An 18,486-nucleotide genomic window follows, 5' to 3' on the forward strand; every position below is an offset into this window, starting at 1 on the left:
TGTGTGTGTGTGTGCGTGTGTTTGTGTGAGTGTGTATGTGTGTGTTCCTGAGTGTGTATGTGAATGAGTACAAGTTTTGTGTGGGAGAGAGAGATTGAGAGAAAGTATACCAAGTGCACACTGCCAATCGAACACATTTGATTTAGACTGGTCCAGCCCGATTCTCCTTCATGGGTGGATAAAAAAAACTACCATTTTGTCACACTTCGACTGAATTCAACTTAATAGACTGCGACCTTTAAAATCAAACATCTGGATATAACAAAACAAGCAGAGCGAATCTTGAGCCGTAAAATCTCCTCAGATAGCCTGAGTGTTCGACAGTGATTTTGGGATTCAAACCCAGGTCATACCCCTGCCAGTGCAGCATGGTATCTACTGTCAAGTAATGCTCACTGATATTGCATTTCTATTAAGATAGGATAAGAAGTGACTAGATGCAATCAGATATTTATTGCCTACACTCTCGAGCAATGGCCTGGTGGTTCTCCAGACACACACACACACACACACACACACACACACATAGACAATTACACACATACAGACACACATAGACACATACACACACATACACACATACATACAAAGACACACGCTCACGGTCACATTCAGACACACACGTGCACACTCATGATACACTGCATACTCTTTTACACATCCTCTCTAACACACACGCAATGTACACATACACACATAAGAAATGCTTACACACATAATGTACATATTACACTTATATTATAATATTATACTTACACACACACATACACACATAATATACTCCCACTCACGAACAGACCAAACGTCAGACGTGTCTGATTAAAAATATGAATACTATCATTGTTCACCATGATTATGTTGGGGTTTGCTGAGGGGTTTGTTTGTTTTTTTTTGGGGGGGGGTAAGTGTTTTACGGCGCTCGCCACTGATTAAGGTCATACCAGCGCGCAGGACCCATTAAACAATTTCAGTCTGTAGGAAATTTTGCATTTTGCCCGGGTGGCAGCCGAATCCTACTCTCATCGATTTTTTACCACCATGGGGTCTTTAACGTGCGAAACTTGCACACGGGACCTCCGATATTTTTCGCCCTTATCCGAGAAATCTAGGTGTTTGATCTTACCTATCATAAGATCAGGGGTGTGGCCGAAAGACAGCAGTAAGGAGTAGCAAAGGAGTGGCAGTAGAAAGGCTGCAAAAAGGGTTGGGAGCCCAGGGGAGGGGGCAAAGGAAGTGAGGGGGTCGGTGCAGAAAGTGGAGACGAAAGCAGACGAGAGAACATTGTTAGAGAGTAGGAAAGGTTGTTAAAGGAGAATATTTTAGAGAAGAAGATTTTCCGTCGCCGTCAGGATTCGAACCCGGTACCTATTGAATGAGGGGCAAACACCGTAACGTGTCGACCTCGAGAGTCCCCTTGATAATGTTTAAACAAAAAACGTAATCAGTAATCTGAGAGTAATCTGACAGTTTTCCGATAGATGCTTTAGAGGCACGCTAAGTGTGCTTCCTGGGAGCCTAGAATGATTGTGAGTGATTTAGGGTCCCATCATCATCATTACCATCAAGTGCCAGATCTGCGACAGACATCGGCAATCATGGTTCTCCATTTATCTCAGATACTCTTAAAAAATTACGCTACCCTGATCTTTCCCCGTTACCCATCTGTTTAAGTTCTCTAAGTAGGCCTACCACAGCCTCGTTTGCCTTCAATGTTGCCAGTGAGAGCTAGATGTTCAAGACCTTTATGTCTATTCAGGTGTCCCAAAAACTGCATGTGTCTTCTCCTGATTGTTTTTAACAGTGAGCATCTCACGTGGGCTTAGTAAAGTACTACCTCATTTGATTTCTTTTCCTTTCACGATATTCTCTGCAGTCTCCAAAGAAACCACATTTCTGTTGCTTCTATTTTATGTTCATTGTCTTTAGTGATTGTCCAGCATTCACAGCCATATAGAAGGGTTGACCATACATAGCATTTCAGAACTTTCATTTCCGTTGTGTGTTTTTTTGTTGGTAAGTGTTTTACGGCGCTAGCATCTGCACAAGGTGATATGAGCACGTAGGACACATAAAACATTTTCAGTTTGTAGGAATGTTTGAGCTTTGCCAGGGTGGTAGCCGAAGCTTGCTCTTATCGATTTGGACCACCAAGGGATCTTTAACATGCGCAACTTGTACACCGGACCTCCAAGATTTTTCACCCTTGTCCGAGAAGGCCAAGTGTAGATATTTCCTGCCAGGGGTGTGGCTGAAAGACAGCAGTACGAGAGAGCCAAGGAGTAGGAGTAAAAAGGCTGCAGAAAGAGCCAAGAGCCCGGAGGAGGATGTAAAGTAGGTGAAGGAGTGGGGGCAGAAAATGGAGACGAAGGCAGACGACAAAGTATTAATAGAGACAAAGAAAGGGTGTGAAAGAAAAACATTTTAGAGAAGAAATTTTTCTTCGCTATCCGGATTCGAACCCGGGAAATATTGAATTAGAGGCGAGCACCTTAACCACTAGGCCACGAGAGCCCCCTCATTTCTCTAGGATCTGCAGGGGTAATAGTAATTGTAAAGCGCATAGAACATGATGTAGAGCGTGAAAGTGCGTTATACAAAGACAGTTAGTAGTAGCAGCAGCAGCAGCAGCAGCAGCAGCAGCAGCAGCAGCAGCAGCAGCAGCAGCAGCAGCAGCAGCAGCAGCAGCAGCAGCAGCAGCAGCAGCAGCAGCAGTAGAAGCAGCAGTAGTAGTAGTAGTAGTAGTAGTAGTAGTAGTAGTAGTAGTAGACGTCACAAAATACGTATTTTGCAAGATGATTAAGATGGTAAGAGCGTAATGGATAATGGTAATTAGAAAATTGAGTAAACAATGAATTGGGGGAACTTACGTTTAGAGGCTGCCACGTACTCAGCCAGCAGAGAGCCTCGAGTGGAAGATCCGACAAGTTCAAAGTAAGACTCGTCAAGTTCTACTGAGCTCTCGTCGGTGTTAAGATCCAGGAAGTCAACGGGCTCGAAAAATCGTCCTGAGGGCGACAATGGCATGGTTTTACGTTTATTTCTGGAAGAAATAAGTAGCAAACAACACCCAAGGGCAAGCCAACCGAACACACAAATAAAGGAAAACAGTAACTAAAACTAAACTTTAACCCAACAACAAACTACTCCATACCGTAAGACTAAAGTTATCTATGATGTTGGACCGCTGAAATTGTAGTAAACCTCTTCTACTATAAAGGTATTTTGTTGGAATAAAATGTGAGGGATCTTGGTGAATCAGGTTCTCGTCAAAGTAGCGAAATCAAAGACACCGGCATTTTCCTGCCGGTTTGTCACATTTTATCGAATTTTGTTTTGTTTTTTTTGCTCGTCATTTATTTATTTTCCTTGAAATACTTATTTCTGTGCAGATTTTGCTTTAAAACTTTGACGAAACGTAAACTTTCAGTTTCCGAGGGCTCTCAAGCTATGGAAGTCACCGAACTTTGGCGGCTGTTTTCTCGCTAATTTCTCCTCTGAAACTAGACAACCCAAACCTCTTTCTGTCGGAAATATCTCGACTTCTATTCAAGACAGATGGGTATTCTTCCATCAAAAGATAGACAAATGAACAAGCTTAGAGATGAAGCCAATACTTCCATATGTCCCAAAACTGACGAGAGCCTGATTTCACTACGTTGTGACACCAATGTGTTTATACATACCAAGAAAAGGAAACCAAGATCCATACCGAGGAAAAATCTTTGTAGCAAAAGATCGAACAAGTACGACCTTGTCATCTGGGGCCGTCACATTCCACCTACAATCATCCCTGAGAAACAGACCAATAATTATTTTTGTGTAATGTTCAACTTGCATTTGTTAATGCGATAAACAGACCATTATAACGCGCGCTCGTTTGACCTTATGCCATTGCGAGCGCCGTGAAACACATACCAAAACAAAACAAACAAAAAGTACCAAGACCATTATAATTGTATGTATAGACGTGTAATTTAATGTGTTACTCTGATCAACAGATCTATGATTATAATGTGTTAAACTGTTGTTTGTTTACCTCATAAACATTATCATTATTATTATGTGTTAAACTCTTATTTGTCTACCCAACAAGCAGACAAATAATTATTTTAAATAATTTTCAACTTGTAATTGTTTAACTGATAAACAGACTAATAATGTTTTATGACTTTGTTTAACTAATTAATTTTTACAGGCCAATAATGTGGTAAAGTATAATTTCGTCACCTCAGAATCACAAGGTTCTATCTGCACAATACCTAGTTTTGAGAAATTTAACATCAAAGATTTTGAGTTTCATATCATGTCAAGCTTTTTCGAATGCAATTTTTTTGGATATCTTGATTATGACTCTTACGATTTTGATAGAGCAGATAGAACATTTGGTTTTTGACCCCATAGTCTTAATAACTCAAAACGGTCAAATAGGTCAAATAGAATGTGTAATTATGGGGTAGCGAATTTGTTTACATGATAAATACACTAATAATAATGATGTTAATTTTAACTCCTTGAGTGTCAAATTGGCCGATGATGTGTTAATTTGTCATTTGTGTATCTGAAAAACAGATTAAAAATTAATTAGCTCTGCATTTTTTCCCAGAAGGCTGCTTGAATCTCATTATGTCAAAAACTCAAGAAACAGAGCTTTCAGAAGTTGAATTCAATTAATGTAGGTTTTTTTAAGCTAGTTCGTATATCATAGGAAAGCATCAGAACCTCGCATTTTCGGAGGGGGGGGGTGAAATCTCAAGGGCGCACACTATCAGAGCCGGGTAGTATTTAACATCACCGATATAATAATTTGATCGTTGATAACATCCAACTGTTACATTGACAAATCGTCACCTCAAAATTACAAATTCCTATCTGCTCAGTGCCTAGTTTTGAGAAATTTAACGTAAATAATTTTGAGCTTCACAGCAAGTCAAGCTTTTTCGAATGCAGTTCTTTGAATATCTTGATAACGACTCCGAAAAATCTTACGATTTTGAGAGAGCATATAGAGCATTTTATGTCTGATACCATGATATTAGCAACTCAAAACGGCAAAAAATGTCAGATAGAAGTTTGTGATTCTGAAGTAGTGAAATATTGCTCCGTTTTGCTTCCTTAAAATCATATGTCAGAAAAACTATTTTTCTGGTGAGGGGAGTCAGTGGAGCAACTGATGAGGCATGTTTGCAACATCTCAATACTTCACCTTGTTTCACAACTGCAACATTTTTACTTCATGTATTGAAATTGCTTTCTTCTAGCACATTAGTAGGTTGTGTTGAAATTGCTTACTTCTAGCACATGTTGGTGGGTGTTCTGGTGTTGTTTATTCCTCTTGTCCTTTAAAGCATGTCGTCCGTATCTCTCCTCCTTTTATGTGTTTGTTATTCTCTTATGAAACATTCTCTTTTTTTTCCCTTACCCTTTTTAGTCAAATTGACGCCATACGATTAGCAGAAAAAAGTGTGCATAACAGTATTAAGTATTATGCATAAAATAATTATTGTAACACAACATAGCCTAATTAAGTAAAAGTCTGTTATAACTGAAATCAAGTTTTTCTTTCCAGATGGAATGTCCAAGATCCTTCGCTTTTCAGCAGTGTTCAATTGCCAAACATATTGAAAACATACAATGAGCATGTTTGGAATATTAACAATTACAATCAAGGCTTTAGAGATCGACATGTACTGAAATCGATGACGACAGAACCGTTATAAGTAGAAATTCAAGGAAGACAGAAGTATGTCAAGGAGCTGAGAGCAAAGATGACTTTAAGTATGATGGTGGTAGTGATTTGTTTGGTTTTATTTTTGCTTTTTTAAAAATTGTTTTTGTTTTTGGTAAGTGTTTTACAGCACTCGCAACGGTATAAGGTCATATTCGTTCGGGACACCTTAAACATTTACAGTTTAGTAGGAATTATTTTATTCCAACCCGGGTGGCGGCAAAGCCTACTCTTATCAATTTCGGACGACCATGAGATCGTTTACGCTCGCAACTTGCATAATATGTGACCTTGAAGGTTTTTTAGCCCATATCCGAGATGGCTATCCTAAGATCAGGTGTGTAGTTGAAGGACAGCAGTAAAGAAGGAGTCAAGGAGTAGCAGTAGAAAGGTTGCAGAAAGAGTCAGGAGCTCATAGGAGGGGGCAATGGGGAGGGGGGGGGGGAAGAAAGTGGAGACGAAAGCAGACGACAGAACATGGTTAGAGAGCAGGAAAGGGGGTGAAAGGAATTTTAGACAATAAACACCTCTAATCTTCGGTACTTATAATATGACCTTACTGTACTGCAAGTGCTGTACAACTTTTACTAAAACTAACTGAATTAGCAAATCAGTTGAGTCATATTGCTCTCTATGGATACTAACGTGACGTACCTTTCATACCCGTATCCACCCTGCAGAGAGTACAGGAACGTTGGTGTATCCCGGGCTTCTAAAGGCCTCTGATCGCTTATGCAAACAGGAAAACTGTAATCTGCATGAGAGAAATGTTAAATTTTTAAGGTTATGCCAAATGCAAAACTAAAGGCAAACTGGTGACGTCCAATTTACAGTAAAGTTCTTTTCTTCCAATTCCACTGCCCTACACAACGATGCCATAAAAATATGAAACCTGTCTAAAATAACCACTAGATGAATAATTCAGCGGTAGATCACAAAAACATTTAAGAATTATGTAATTAAAAGAAATAGTACGTCTCTGGATTTAAATGTTCAGCTTTTAGGAACTCCTTGCTCTATTCCCTTGCAATCTTCAAATATCTGTAATAATACAATAATATTTGAATTTGTACAGCGCATATCCACGTTCTACAGAATGCCCTGTGCGCTTCACAACTAGTACGATAAGATAAGCTGAACAAAATAACAATGTACGGATTACCACAAAAGAAAGAATATTGCAAAAACATTGTAAATACATACACACATAGGCAATCATCAACACTATTTCTCTCTCTCTCTCTCTCTCTCTCTCTCTCTCTCTCTCTCTCTCTCTCTCTCTCTCTCTCCCTCTCTCTCTCTCTCTCTCTCTCTCTCTCTCTCTATCTCCCTCTCTCTCTCTCTCTCTTTCTGTCTCAGTTTCTCTCAAACACCCACACACACAGACACACACTCATACACTAGCACACACACACACAAAGACACAAAGACACACGTACACACACACACACACACACACACACACACACACACACACACACACACACACAAATATATATATATATATATATATATATATATATATATATATATATATATATATATATATATATATATTCCATTAAGGCATACACAGTATCACATAAAAATACTTTCTTCTCAGGAATAGTCATTGGGTGCACATGCAAATAGTGTCTTTCTTATACGTTGTCTATTATAAGGTTCAGATATTAACAAGCAAAACTTTCTGACAATGACACTAGAAGATGATCCAGCGTTTCTTGAAACGCTACCAGACAATAATAGTGCAGTCTAAATTTGTGGAACAACTTACTCTCAGATATCTCAAAAACGGATGAATTATGGTCATTCGTGTTTTGCACAGCAGTTTGTATCAATTCGTCTTTTCTTAATCCTATTTTTCCACAACAATTGGGGCTTGATTTAAAAACGATTTTTCATAAATTTATATAAAATACTATAAATCTCCGTCATGAGGAAAACGGAATTGTTCACAGCACATGTCATACTGTACAGCGCTGGTCACAAATGACACTTTTTAGAGGCAAAACTTGTAGAAAGAAAGAAATTTTATAGGGAACATTTCGGCACTAAAAGTTCTCGAAACATGCGTTCAAGAAGGGTAATGCTGCGATAAAAAATGACGGACTTGGTTTTTAAAAGCAGTATTGCCTCAGCTGTAAACTTTTTAAAATCTGAGAAAGCTGCCCACCGGGGTTTTTTAATAGTATTTATTAAGGAGTTTTCTAGAATGCAGCAAATTGGTGTTTACAAAAATATTGATCTGTTAAGACAAATTAATACAAGTCAGTGGTTGAGAGTCTGTGTTCGACAGTTGAAGAAATATTTGACAATGACAATGACAATCTTTATTCATCTCGCAGGGAGAAATATGTCTTGGTCGTTAACAATGGCCGTAGACGTTACAAAAGTTTGACTTCAAGGTTCACTCACTCACACGAACAACAGGCTGCGCCGGGGAACAGCGACTCATGACGTCATTTTACCGGGGAACAGCGACCGGGGAACAGTGACTAGTTTTTTACTATATTTCTTTGTTACTGTTGAACTTGGTGAAATAGCAAAGATAGTACAAGACAAGATGGGCCACTCAGCCTAAAAAGTGTCCGCAGGAAGTATGCTCTTTGCTTCAGATGGCGCTGCAGTCTGTTTTGAAGCTCTCTTTCGTTTTTTCAGAAGAAGAATAGAAATAGCACCTCCTTGCGTGCGCAGATCGACTGCTGTTCATCAGCGGTTCGGGTACGTTCAGTGCGGAGTCTTAGGTGATTTTTTTTTTATTTTAATGACCTCTCGCCCTTCATTCTAAAGTCAAATTAAACGAAGAAAACCATCTCCTTTTCCTCCGGAAGAGGTTTTTTGTCAGCGTAATCATTTTTAAAAAGCGTTCTTCCGAAATTTATCCAAAAACTTGCTAGTTTCACTTTGATTTTTAACAACTCAAGTAGGGTAACTCTGTTCGCAAAGAGTGCGCTTTTGTGAAGAGGGCGCCACCAAATTTTGAGGACACTTTTTTAATTGGCTCAAAGAGAGAAGTGGCCCATCTTGTTATGTACTATCATTGGAAATAGCCTACAGTATCGAATACAATTAGACCAAACATGTAACATTTCGTCTCGATTTCAGTAAGCTTAATAGAGCTCAGTCAAATCTCCCGCCAATCTGTTCCTAAGGAGGAACAAAAAAAGAGAGAAGTTGATCTCAGCGTAAAGCAATAAGGAGATGTTGCAGGGAGAATTTTAAAGAAAAATTTCTTTTAAAATGCTGTCAGCTCTGTAGCAAGTTTGAAAACCGTCTCTAGAATGTTCTTAAAGTTTGAACTTTTTTTCTCTCTCTATGCATTGTCCTCTTCAGGTGGATGTTATCATTTTCCGTTTAGATGCAGCGATTGCAATTCTCCGTTTCATCTTGATTGGTTTATCATACTCCTACACGATCATACTCTTACTCACATGATCACACACACACACACACACACACACACACACACACACACACACACACACACGGACAATCACATAAATTTATATAGGTTTTATTTCATTAAACATACATGTAGGTGTGTCTATCAACAAAGTACAAATACAATGAAAAAAAACCACCAAACAAACTGACAAGTAAACAAACAAACACGCACACAAATTTTAAAGGGAGTCATTTGTTTATGAAGCATTGATGTACGTGTGTGTATCATTAAAGCAAAATTAAGATGAAAACAAAAAACCAAACAAACATGCAAATGGATTTATGATGGAAGTCGTTTTATGGAGCATACATGTGCGTGTGTGTATCAATAGTGTAGAAATGGAGAGACAAAAAAAAACAGAAAAAAAAACAAAAAACAAAAAACAACCAGACAAATACAAAACACACTGGCTCACGAATTTCCACTTGGGATCATTTCACAGAATATAGAAATACAAGATCATGTACATGTGTGTATTGTGTATCGGTTTTAAAAAGATCCCAGGAAGATCATTACAAAACAGAACAATCAGAACCAAACACACGGAGCTCTCATGGTCTAGAGGTACGCGTTCGCTTTACATTCAATAGGTTCCAGGTTCGAAACCTGACAGCGACGGAAACATTAATTTTTTTCTCTAAAATGTTCTCTTTTCACCTCCTTTCCTTTTCTCTAGATATGTTCTGTCGTCTGCTTTCATCTCCACCCCTGGCCAGTGGGCTCCTCCTTCCTTTGCTCCGGACTATATCTACAAGTACTGCTTCTCCTTGCTCCTTCTTACTACTGTCTTTCAGCCACACATCCCTGATCTTAGGGTAGCAGTGATCGAACTTTTGGCTCTCTCGAAAGGAAAAAAAATCTCGGAGATCCCATGTGCAAGCTGCGCACTTTAAGCTCTCTTGGTGGTTCTAAACTCGATAAGAGTAGGCTTCTGCCGCCACCAAGGCAACATTCAAAATTAATTCATACCAAAACCTGACAATATTCTAGTCAGTATAAAGTGATAAAGAGTACCTTCGAAATCTGAATGTGGTTGCCTGAAAGCAAAGGGCCCTACGATGAATGAAAAGCGGTCACTTACGTAAAAATCAATTGCACTGCAGGTTGAAGAACCCGCAGTCGACTTCCCCTAAGATCTAGTGGAGGAGGAGGAGGAGGAGGAGGAGGAGGAGGAGGAGGAGGAGGAGGAGGAGGAGGGAATCAAACGTCAGAACAACGTAATTATCCTGAGCATGATGCACAGATCAGTCAGAGGTTCCTAGTGCTAAGCGTGAGCTTGACATTGTGTTTACTTTTAAAAGGGTAACACTGACCCAGAATTTAGACCAAACAATGCTTCCTCCTTTGTAGAATCAACCACGATGGTAGTATCCATCGTTTTCTTAATGAGCATAGGAGAAAAGCATCTGTCGTTGGTGACAGAACATGATGAGTAAATGGAGTACGAACTTTTTTTCTTTTTTTCGGGGTGGGGGGGGGGGGGGTTCACAATGTTTTTGCTCGGAGTACGTGCCATGGGGAAAGGCTGAGCGTTAGGCAGCTATTTGAGTAAATATGGGCTCATCTAACAAAGAAGAGTTGGATTTCTTACACCCAGTCACCAGATGTAAGTTGAGCACATGTTTTATTGTACAGTGGCGTCCAAAAGAAACTTGAAAATGTAATCACCCAATCATTGTGTTAAAACCTTGCACTTATATACCCACTCATGCTGTATGCCAATTTAAAGCTGAATAAATCCTGCATCATGTGACACAATAATATTTCACATATGTAAAGAGATGCTCGAGATATGGTCATTTAAAATTGACCTTAAAAACTCAGGCTTGGCAAAATTGGGCGAAATCAAAGAAACGTATGAGTGTGTTCGTGCGTGTATTGGGGTTCATCAACGTTGGTAGAATGGAATGTATTGAATATCAAATGAAAAGGAAATAGTATTGTCTCTGCAATGAGAGGCATGTTCTGAAATGCATTTTCAAACAAGTTGGAAAACTGATTACTTACAAATACCATGCTCAACTTAGACTTAACATTGCATATTATGCTCATTCGTATGCTTTTGTTTTTGTTTAGGAGATATTGGTCTTCTTGTAGAGCACAAACCTTTTAGAACATGGCTGTGCAGGTTAGATTTAGGAAAAATCATCTGTCAGTGAGGAGCAGAGGCCATGAAACTGCCATTTTTGGTGTGGTGGGACGGAATGAACAAAATCGTCAGCATGTGAATCATCGGATGACTTGCTTTAGTTGACTACATCGCGCAAGTGTTGGAAAGTCATCTCCATTCGTGGCAAATCACTTTCTAAATGGGCCAATATTATCACGAGACAATTCTTGGAAAACTATATCATATCAACGTTGGAGTAGTCACCAGTAAATAGCCCGATATGAATCCTACAGATATGTGAAATCCCATGAAATAGCAGCTGCAGAAAACTGACGTTGCTCCCAATTCAGACCCTTCGTTTGCAACCGTCTGTGACATCTGGGATGAAATGACTGATAATTGTCCTCAATTTAGCAGAGTCGATGCCCTATGGGTTCGTGCACTACACAAAACCAATGGCTCCTACTCAAAATCACAATGAGCACATTTAATGTTAAGTCCAAGGTTTTTTTTGTGGTATTTGTGATTACTCTGTTTTCTGTTTTGTTTGAGATTGAAACTATCGACAATAAATATTGTTTATTTCTGAGAATGTATGTCCATTCTATCAATAATGATGGTCTCCAATACACGCGCGAAGACAACGTTTCTGTGATTTCGCACAATTTTGACAAGCCTGATTGTTTACGCTCAATTTTGAGTGACCACAGTATTATATCGAGCATCTCTTAACATAGATGAAATATTATTATGTCAGATGATGCAGAATTTATTTAGCTTTGAATTGGTATGTTGTATGAGTAGGTAGTTTAAGGCTTTAACCCGATTATTGGGTGATTGCATTATCAAGTTTCGTTTGGAACCCACTGTATAATACATGTGCGGGTGTGTTACACCCAGTTGTCGGTCAAAGGGATATAAATAGGTTGCCGTGAAAAGGGTTAATATGTAAAGCCCAAGTAACTCTCAGCGACAAATCGTATTACATTCTTCGTATAGTAGAACTGTCAGATTTATCAAACTCCATATTATGTTTAAACATTCCATTTTATAGTGTCCAATTCCCTTTAAATTGGGGGAGATTCCTTCTTCTTGAGCCAGATGACTCTTCGCAACAGTTTGCCTGCATTCTGTGTGTTGTTACTCAACAAACGTAAAAAGAGGCACACGAAGTTATTAGTTGCAAAATTCTAATGACACAAACTCTCCATACGCCCTCTCTTAATAATTTGTTATTGTAGTCTCTGGACTTGATCGTCCCCAGACATTCGAGGGATCTGTAGGCCTCTACATCTCAATAAAGAGAATAGGAGATTCTTTCGACATAGTCACAATAGGCATACTGTACACTGTACAGCGACTGTGCAGTAGTTGATAGTAGATGTCTAGTGTACAGTGTGTAGTCCTAACAGCTTTGATGTCAGATGCACTTACAACGCACTGGGTGACCTTGATACCTGACTTTCGATTGAAAATAGACAATTGAAAAAAAGTTTGCTCAAGTTTTAGAATATGGCATCAAATCAGGTTCTACGTGAGCCACTTTGCTTATTCTGATATGCCGATTTCGAAAATGAAATCAGTTTTTAGCTGCGATAATTATTTTGAAAATTCTGCGCGCAAAGTTTAATCCCGCGCGGCGGCAAACATCAAAGGAATTTTGCGCCACAGCCTCCCACGTGTCACTTCACACTGAAAGGGGGGGGGGGGGAGGGGGGGTCTATTATGAGATCAGTTAAAAGTGACTGTTGTCTGTCCTCTTTATGATAGGAAAATACTACAAGATGCAATCTTGGTAAAATCTATATAATACTTCTTTTTGTGATCTTCTAAATCTAGCAAGAAAAACGGTCAACCGCGAGTTACTTTGTTAATTTGGACACGCTGGTTCCGAATTTGATATTATTTTTACGATTAGACATAGTTTTAAAGGTTTTATTTAAAAATCTTTTTGTCGGGCCGCGGGTGTATCGATACCATCATCAATACCATCACGACGAGGTATTCGCTTAGGGCATTCGCTGTTCCCCGGAAAAAATTTTTCCTGTTTTTAAAAATAGAGTCGCTGTTAACCAGTGCTCCGGAACAAAACAAGACAGGACATTAGGCCAAGTAAATACATGTCTCACGTGCTGGGACAACCCGCTCCGTAAAACATTCTCTCTCTCTCTCTCTTTCTCTTTCTCTCTCTCTCTCTCTCTCTCTCTCTCTCTCTCTCTCTCTTTCTCTTTCACTCTCTCTCTCTCTCTCTCTTTCTCTTTCACTCTCTCTCTCTCTCTCTCTCTCTCTCTCTTTCTCTTTCACTCTCTCTCTCTCTCTCTTTCACTCTCTCTCTCTCTCTCTCTCTCTCTCTCTCTCTCTCTCTCTCTCTCTCTCTCTCTCTCTCTCTCTCTCTCTCTCTGTTTCATTCGTAGCACGGTGTGTTCAATAACCTCACTGCAGTTGGTACGAATGAATTTCTATATCTTGTCTGTTCTTGCTTTTTGGGGAAATGTATCGTTTACTGCTGGTCGATAGTTGAAATTCCGATGTCAGTGGGTGGCTATGTTCACTAAGCATTATTTCCGCCTTTTTTAGAACGTTTTTCTTGTGCAGATATGTAAAGTTACTTGGGTCTCTACCAATTGTTCTTGATGCCTTTCTTATCAACTTGTTTATTTGTATAATGTGCTGCCTTCCCAAATTGCTACCATAACAAGTGATACCAAAATTTATCAAAGTTTCTATTGTGGTGGCGTAGAATATCTGAAGGATGGATTGATTCAGATTGAAAGACCTAAGTTTCCTCAGAAAGTACAGCCTCTGATTTACCTTTTTAACGATAATGTTTACGTGGTTTTGCCATGTAAATTTGTCGTCGATTGTAAGACCAAGATATTTGTATGAATACGTGATTTCAATTAAGTCTTGTTCCATTACGAGTGGTGGGATTGTTGGTTTTTCTCTTCTAAAATCAAAAATCATTTCCTCTGTTTTTCACAGGTTCACTTTTAAAAGATGTGAATTGCACCATTTAAAAAACATACATATTTCTTCGAAATACTCTTTTTCATCGAGGTTTATTAATCCAATAATAGCGGAGTCATCTGCAAACTTAATTCAGCGTGTTGTTTTATATATACTTCTATGATCATTGGTATATATTGTATACAAAACTGGTGACAAACAACACTCCTGAGGACCGCCAGTGTTACAAAGAAATGTGTCAGATTTTGTGTTGTTTAGCTTCACATATTGTGGTCTGCCTGTCAAAATTTCCAGGACCCATGCTGCGATATGATAACTAACTCTCAGACTTAACTCTCAGACTCAGAAGTTTTTCAATGACAATATGCGATTGAATTGTATTAAATGCAGAGGAAAAATCAACAAAAAGTACCTTCGTATACCTTTTAGATGTTTCAAGGTGTTTCAGTATAGAGTCACAAAAAACAAGTACAGCATCTTCAACGTTCCTCTCTTGTTTGTATGCAAACTGGAATGGATCTAGATTTCCATGAACACAACCCAAAATATTCGGGAGGATCAATTCTTCAAGGCGACTTGTCTTAAGTCATTTCATTCATATATTTTAGGCTTTTTTGGTTTTGGTATTACCTCCGATGTTTTCCATATTGTAAGAATGTAGTTTTTGCGCAGGGTCAGGTTAAAAATGAAGGTAAAATATCGGCGCCAGTTCCTAACATCAAGTTCTTAACACTCTCCTTTTCACTCCGTCTGGACCACAGGCTTTGAAATTTCTTTTTAACACTCCGCTCACTGAGCTCAACACACTCCTCCCTGCTCTACTCGTCTCTTTGATAATAACAAAGAAAAAAATGTACTGTCAGTGGTCAGCAAAGATGTTGTAATAGTAATAGAGGTCGCAGCTGTGACGTCACTCACGTAAACTCAATATGGCTGTGCTGGCCCACAAAAGACAATATTATAACCTCTTTGGGGCCCACTCAGTTCGCTTTGACGCCATTTTTTGGAGGATTAGAAACAGCGATGTCGTGCTGCGCGTCCTTCGCAACGCGTAGGTCTTCATAAATTGTTAAGCTCAGTTCAGTATTATTTTAAGTTTGTTTGTTTTTTTTGCTGTTGTTGTTTTATCATAACATACACGAATACAAAATACACCTGGTGGCTACAAATGAATAGAAAGGTATAATATAAGGTATTGTTAGTTTTTCCCAGGAGGGATGGGAGAGGGATGGAGGGAGACAAAGTGAGTAATTGAGTTTGTTTAAGAAAAAGTAAAATTTCATACTTACAAAATGGATTGCTTTTATGTCATGTTGTCTACACTCTCTTTCTTCTTATGCTAAGCCTAGGTCTTCATGGAGTATGAAGAAGGTTTAGACTGGGTTAATTATCTAATATTTTATTTATTCGTTATTGTCTCAAAATGAGCAATAAATAGCAGGCTGGAATATTGTAAATCATTCATTTCATGGATCCTGTGCGCACACCCAAGGAGCGTTTTTTAATATAGGGCACTAATATTTATGCACTGACATTTAAAATGCAACACTTAGATAAACAGCCGGTTTATCTTAAATGTTCAAAATATTTTCTAAAATTGGCGTTGATTGGCAAGGGTACTTGGCTACACAACACCCCATCTTTCATGTACACCTGCTGCTGCTGTTGCACATGCTGTTTGGCATCAGTTCCGCAAATGAGACCGAATATTACGCCGGTCTTATTGGTAGGTAGTTGCGCCTGATTGGCTAATTTATATTCTCTCATCTCAACAACATCGACAGAGGTTCTTTTCCATTCAACCCGCCTTGAAGGTGTGCTAGAGTTGCAGCTGAAGTATCTAGCAGCTTCTCAGTCACATTAATGATTCCACAGAGCCGATATAGGTGCCTTGTTGTGGTCAGCGGTGTTAAATCTAGACATACTTTTTGAGCGGCGCACAGCAAAAGATTTAAATAAAATTAGGTTTTTCATTCTAACAGTGATCATCAAGTCCATTTCATTCATTTTTTTCTGATTTTATTTACCCATATGGTCTCACCATTTAAAAGGTAATATTTCCATTATTTGGAGATTATCTGGCTCGTTTAAAAATAAACGGTCACAAAAATCCCTATGAGTATATTTTAGCGATAGGCAAATCACATAAAAAAGAAATCAACATCAAAAGACTTCGCAGAGTATCATTATACCGTGATTGAAAAGTGTTGCTGTGCACCGACGGCCTTTTATTCCTCTCCGGAATGGCAAGTTTGACTCTTGTGACGTCACAGCTAAGACCTGTAGTTCTATTTATAACCTCTATGAGCGCCACGAATTTTGACCGTACTATAAGTGCCCTAAATACGGAAAAACCTTTTAAAAAAGAGGAGGTATGCCAGAAAAAGCTGCGGTTGAAATATGTTGCTACCGTAGAATGGCTAGAATAAGTTGGAAAGCAAAATAAAACAAACAAAAAACAAACAAACAAATAAGGAGCTTTGCCAAATTCTCTACACAAGACAAACCTTGATAAATAAAATAAAATCCAGGAAAATACAATACTATGGCCTTTTAAAACGAAACGAGGCCATTGTGAAAGAGTTGCTAGGTGCAAAGTTGTGGGGCAGAAGAGCCAGGGGAAAACAAAGAGTAATTCCGATGGACAGCATGAAAACATGGACAGGCCTGGACATGGTAGAATGTGCGACGGCGGTTTGCGACCGTTGAGCATGGAGGGTCATTACACCTCAGCGTCTGAGTCAGTGATGGCACCTCTAGGAATCCAAGTTTGCAACAACAAAATTTAATCAACCCTAACTTTTAATGTTTAGGGTAGATGAGCAACACTCAACTTTAGGAAAGGGAAAGGCGTTACTATCTGCGGCGAGTTGTGAATTTTGTGATCATGACAAGCTGCTCGCTGTTATTTATTTTTTTTATTAAAGGTAAACAGACTGCGGAAACAGTTTTAACATGTTACAGTCGACTACGGGTGAGTTGATGTTGTCGGGGGAGTGAAAAAAATATCAATTCATCCTAAGTGCAACTAATCGTTGGGATCTAGATTCTATGAAGAAGAAGATATGCTGGGACCCGAGAAAAAAGATCAGCTCAAGCGAGTTCAACACCAACGGAGTCAACTGTACTTCTATAAAAACAGACAGAAGTATCGAGTAATCTTTATTATAAACGAACCTGGAATTAACTGCATCTTAAATCCCGATCCCTGACCTTTAGTTCCCGGAAAGTAGGTCAAGTTCACGCCGTTAGGAAACTCCAGAGCTCTGGCGTGTTCTCCCCCACACCATATTTTTGGTTTATCTGGAGAAAAAAAATAGAACATAAGAGTCACGAGGTGGTGAAGTCAGGTGAAGTCAGGCTCTCGTCGATTTTTTGGCATGTAGAATTATTGGTATCATCTTGAAGCTTGTTTACTTGTCTTGCTTTGGATGGAAAAAGTATCCATTTATCGTGAAAAGAAGTCAAGATACTTGCAAATGAAGGAGGTGGGGGTCACCTGGTTTCAGAGGTAAAATTAGTGTGCAACTGGCCGCCAAAGGTGCGTTGTTTCCTTAGCTTGAGGGTCCGTGGAAACTGAAAATTTACATACTTTGTGACTTTAATCAACGTTTTTCAGTAAAATCAAAACAGAAATGTGTTCTGTAATGGACATGAAAGGTGTTGAGTCAAAATTCGACAATTTGATAAAAGTTCACAAACCAGCGGAAATATGCCAGTTTCTTTACTTTGATTATTTTGATGAGCGCCTGATTTCACCACGCTGCCTCACATTAGAGTCGAGCCTGCTCTAACGGCCACATGTATAAGACAATCACCTATTTGCAAACTGAATGATTCTCCCCATGTGTTTTTGTTGTTGTTGTTGTTGTTGTTGTTGTTGTTGTTGTTATTGCTGTTTTCTGTTTCGTTTTGTTTGTTTGTTGTCTTTGTTTAATGAATAGTAACACTCAAATACAATACGTTCACATGTGTAACACAATAGATGGCTGTAGTAGAAAGTTTCGACGGTTCTTTCTTTTCTTTTCGCATACAGGACAAAGAAAGACGGACGGGCGTGGCAGCATTAGTTCAAAGTAATGATGATAATAACGTGTAAGTATATCAATGAAAACTGGGGTTATGATTATGATAGTAAATAATAACAATACTACTACTACTACTACTACTACTACTACTACTACTACTACTACTACTACTACTACTACTACTACTATTATTACTACTGCTACTACTACT

General features: G+C 38.9%; 1 protein-coding gene across 1 annotated transcript in view; it reads right to left on the bottom strand.

Moving 5' to 3' along the window:
* LOC101861918 overlaps positions 1 to 17,645 on the bottom strand; it is a 20,139-nt gene extending 2,494 nt beyond the window's left edge. The window contains exons 1-4 of the mRNA XM_005111203.3: positions 17,425 to 17,645; positions 6,380 to 6,479; positions 3,684 to 3,790; positions 2,868 to 3,005 (exon numbers count right to left, since the gene is read on the bottom strand). Coding sequence (XP_005111260.2) covers positions 2,868 to 3,005; positions 3,684 to 3,790; positions 6,380 to 6,479; positions 17,425 to 17,572 — 493 coding nt within the window. The 5' untranslated portion in view covers positions 17,573 to 17,645. The remainder of the gene's footprint in view (positions 1 to 2,867; positions 3,006 to 3,683; positions 3,791 to 6,379; positions 6,480 to 17,424) is intronic.
* Between the last annotated feature and the right edge of the window lie 841 nt (positions 17,646 to 18,486).

The sequence above is a fragment of the Aplysia californica genome, unplaced genomic scaffold (assembly GCF_000002075.1).
Source record: "Aplysia californica isolate F4 #8 unplaced genomic scaffold, AplCal3.0 scaffold01024, whole genome shotgun sequence".
Lineage (NCBI taxonomy): Eukaryota > Metazoa > Mollusca > Gastropoda > Aplysiida > Aplysiidae > Aplysia > Aplysia californica.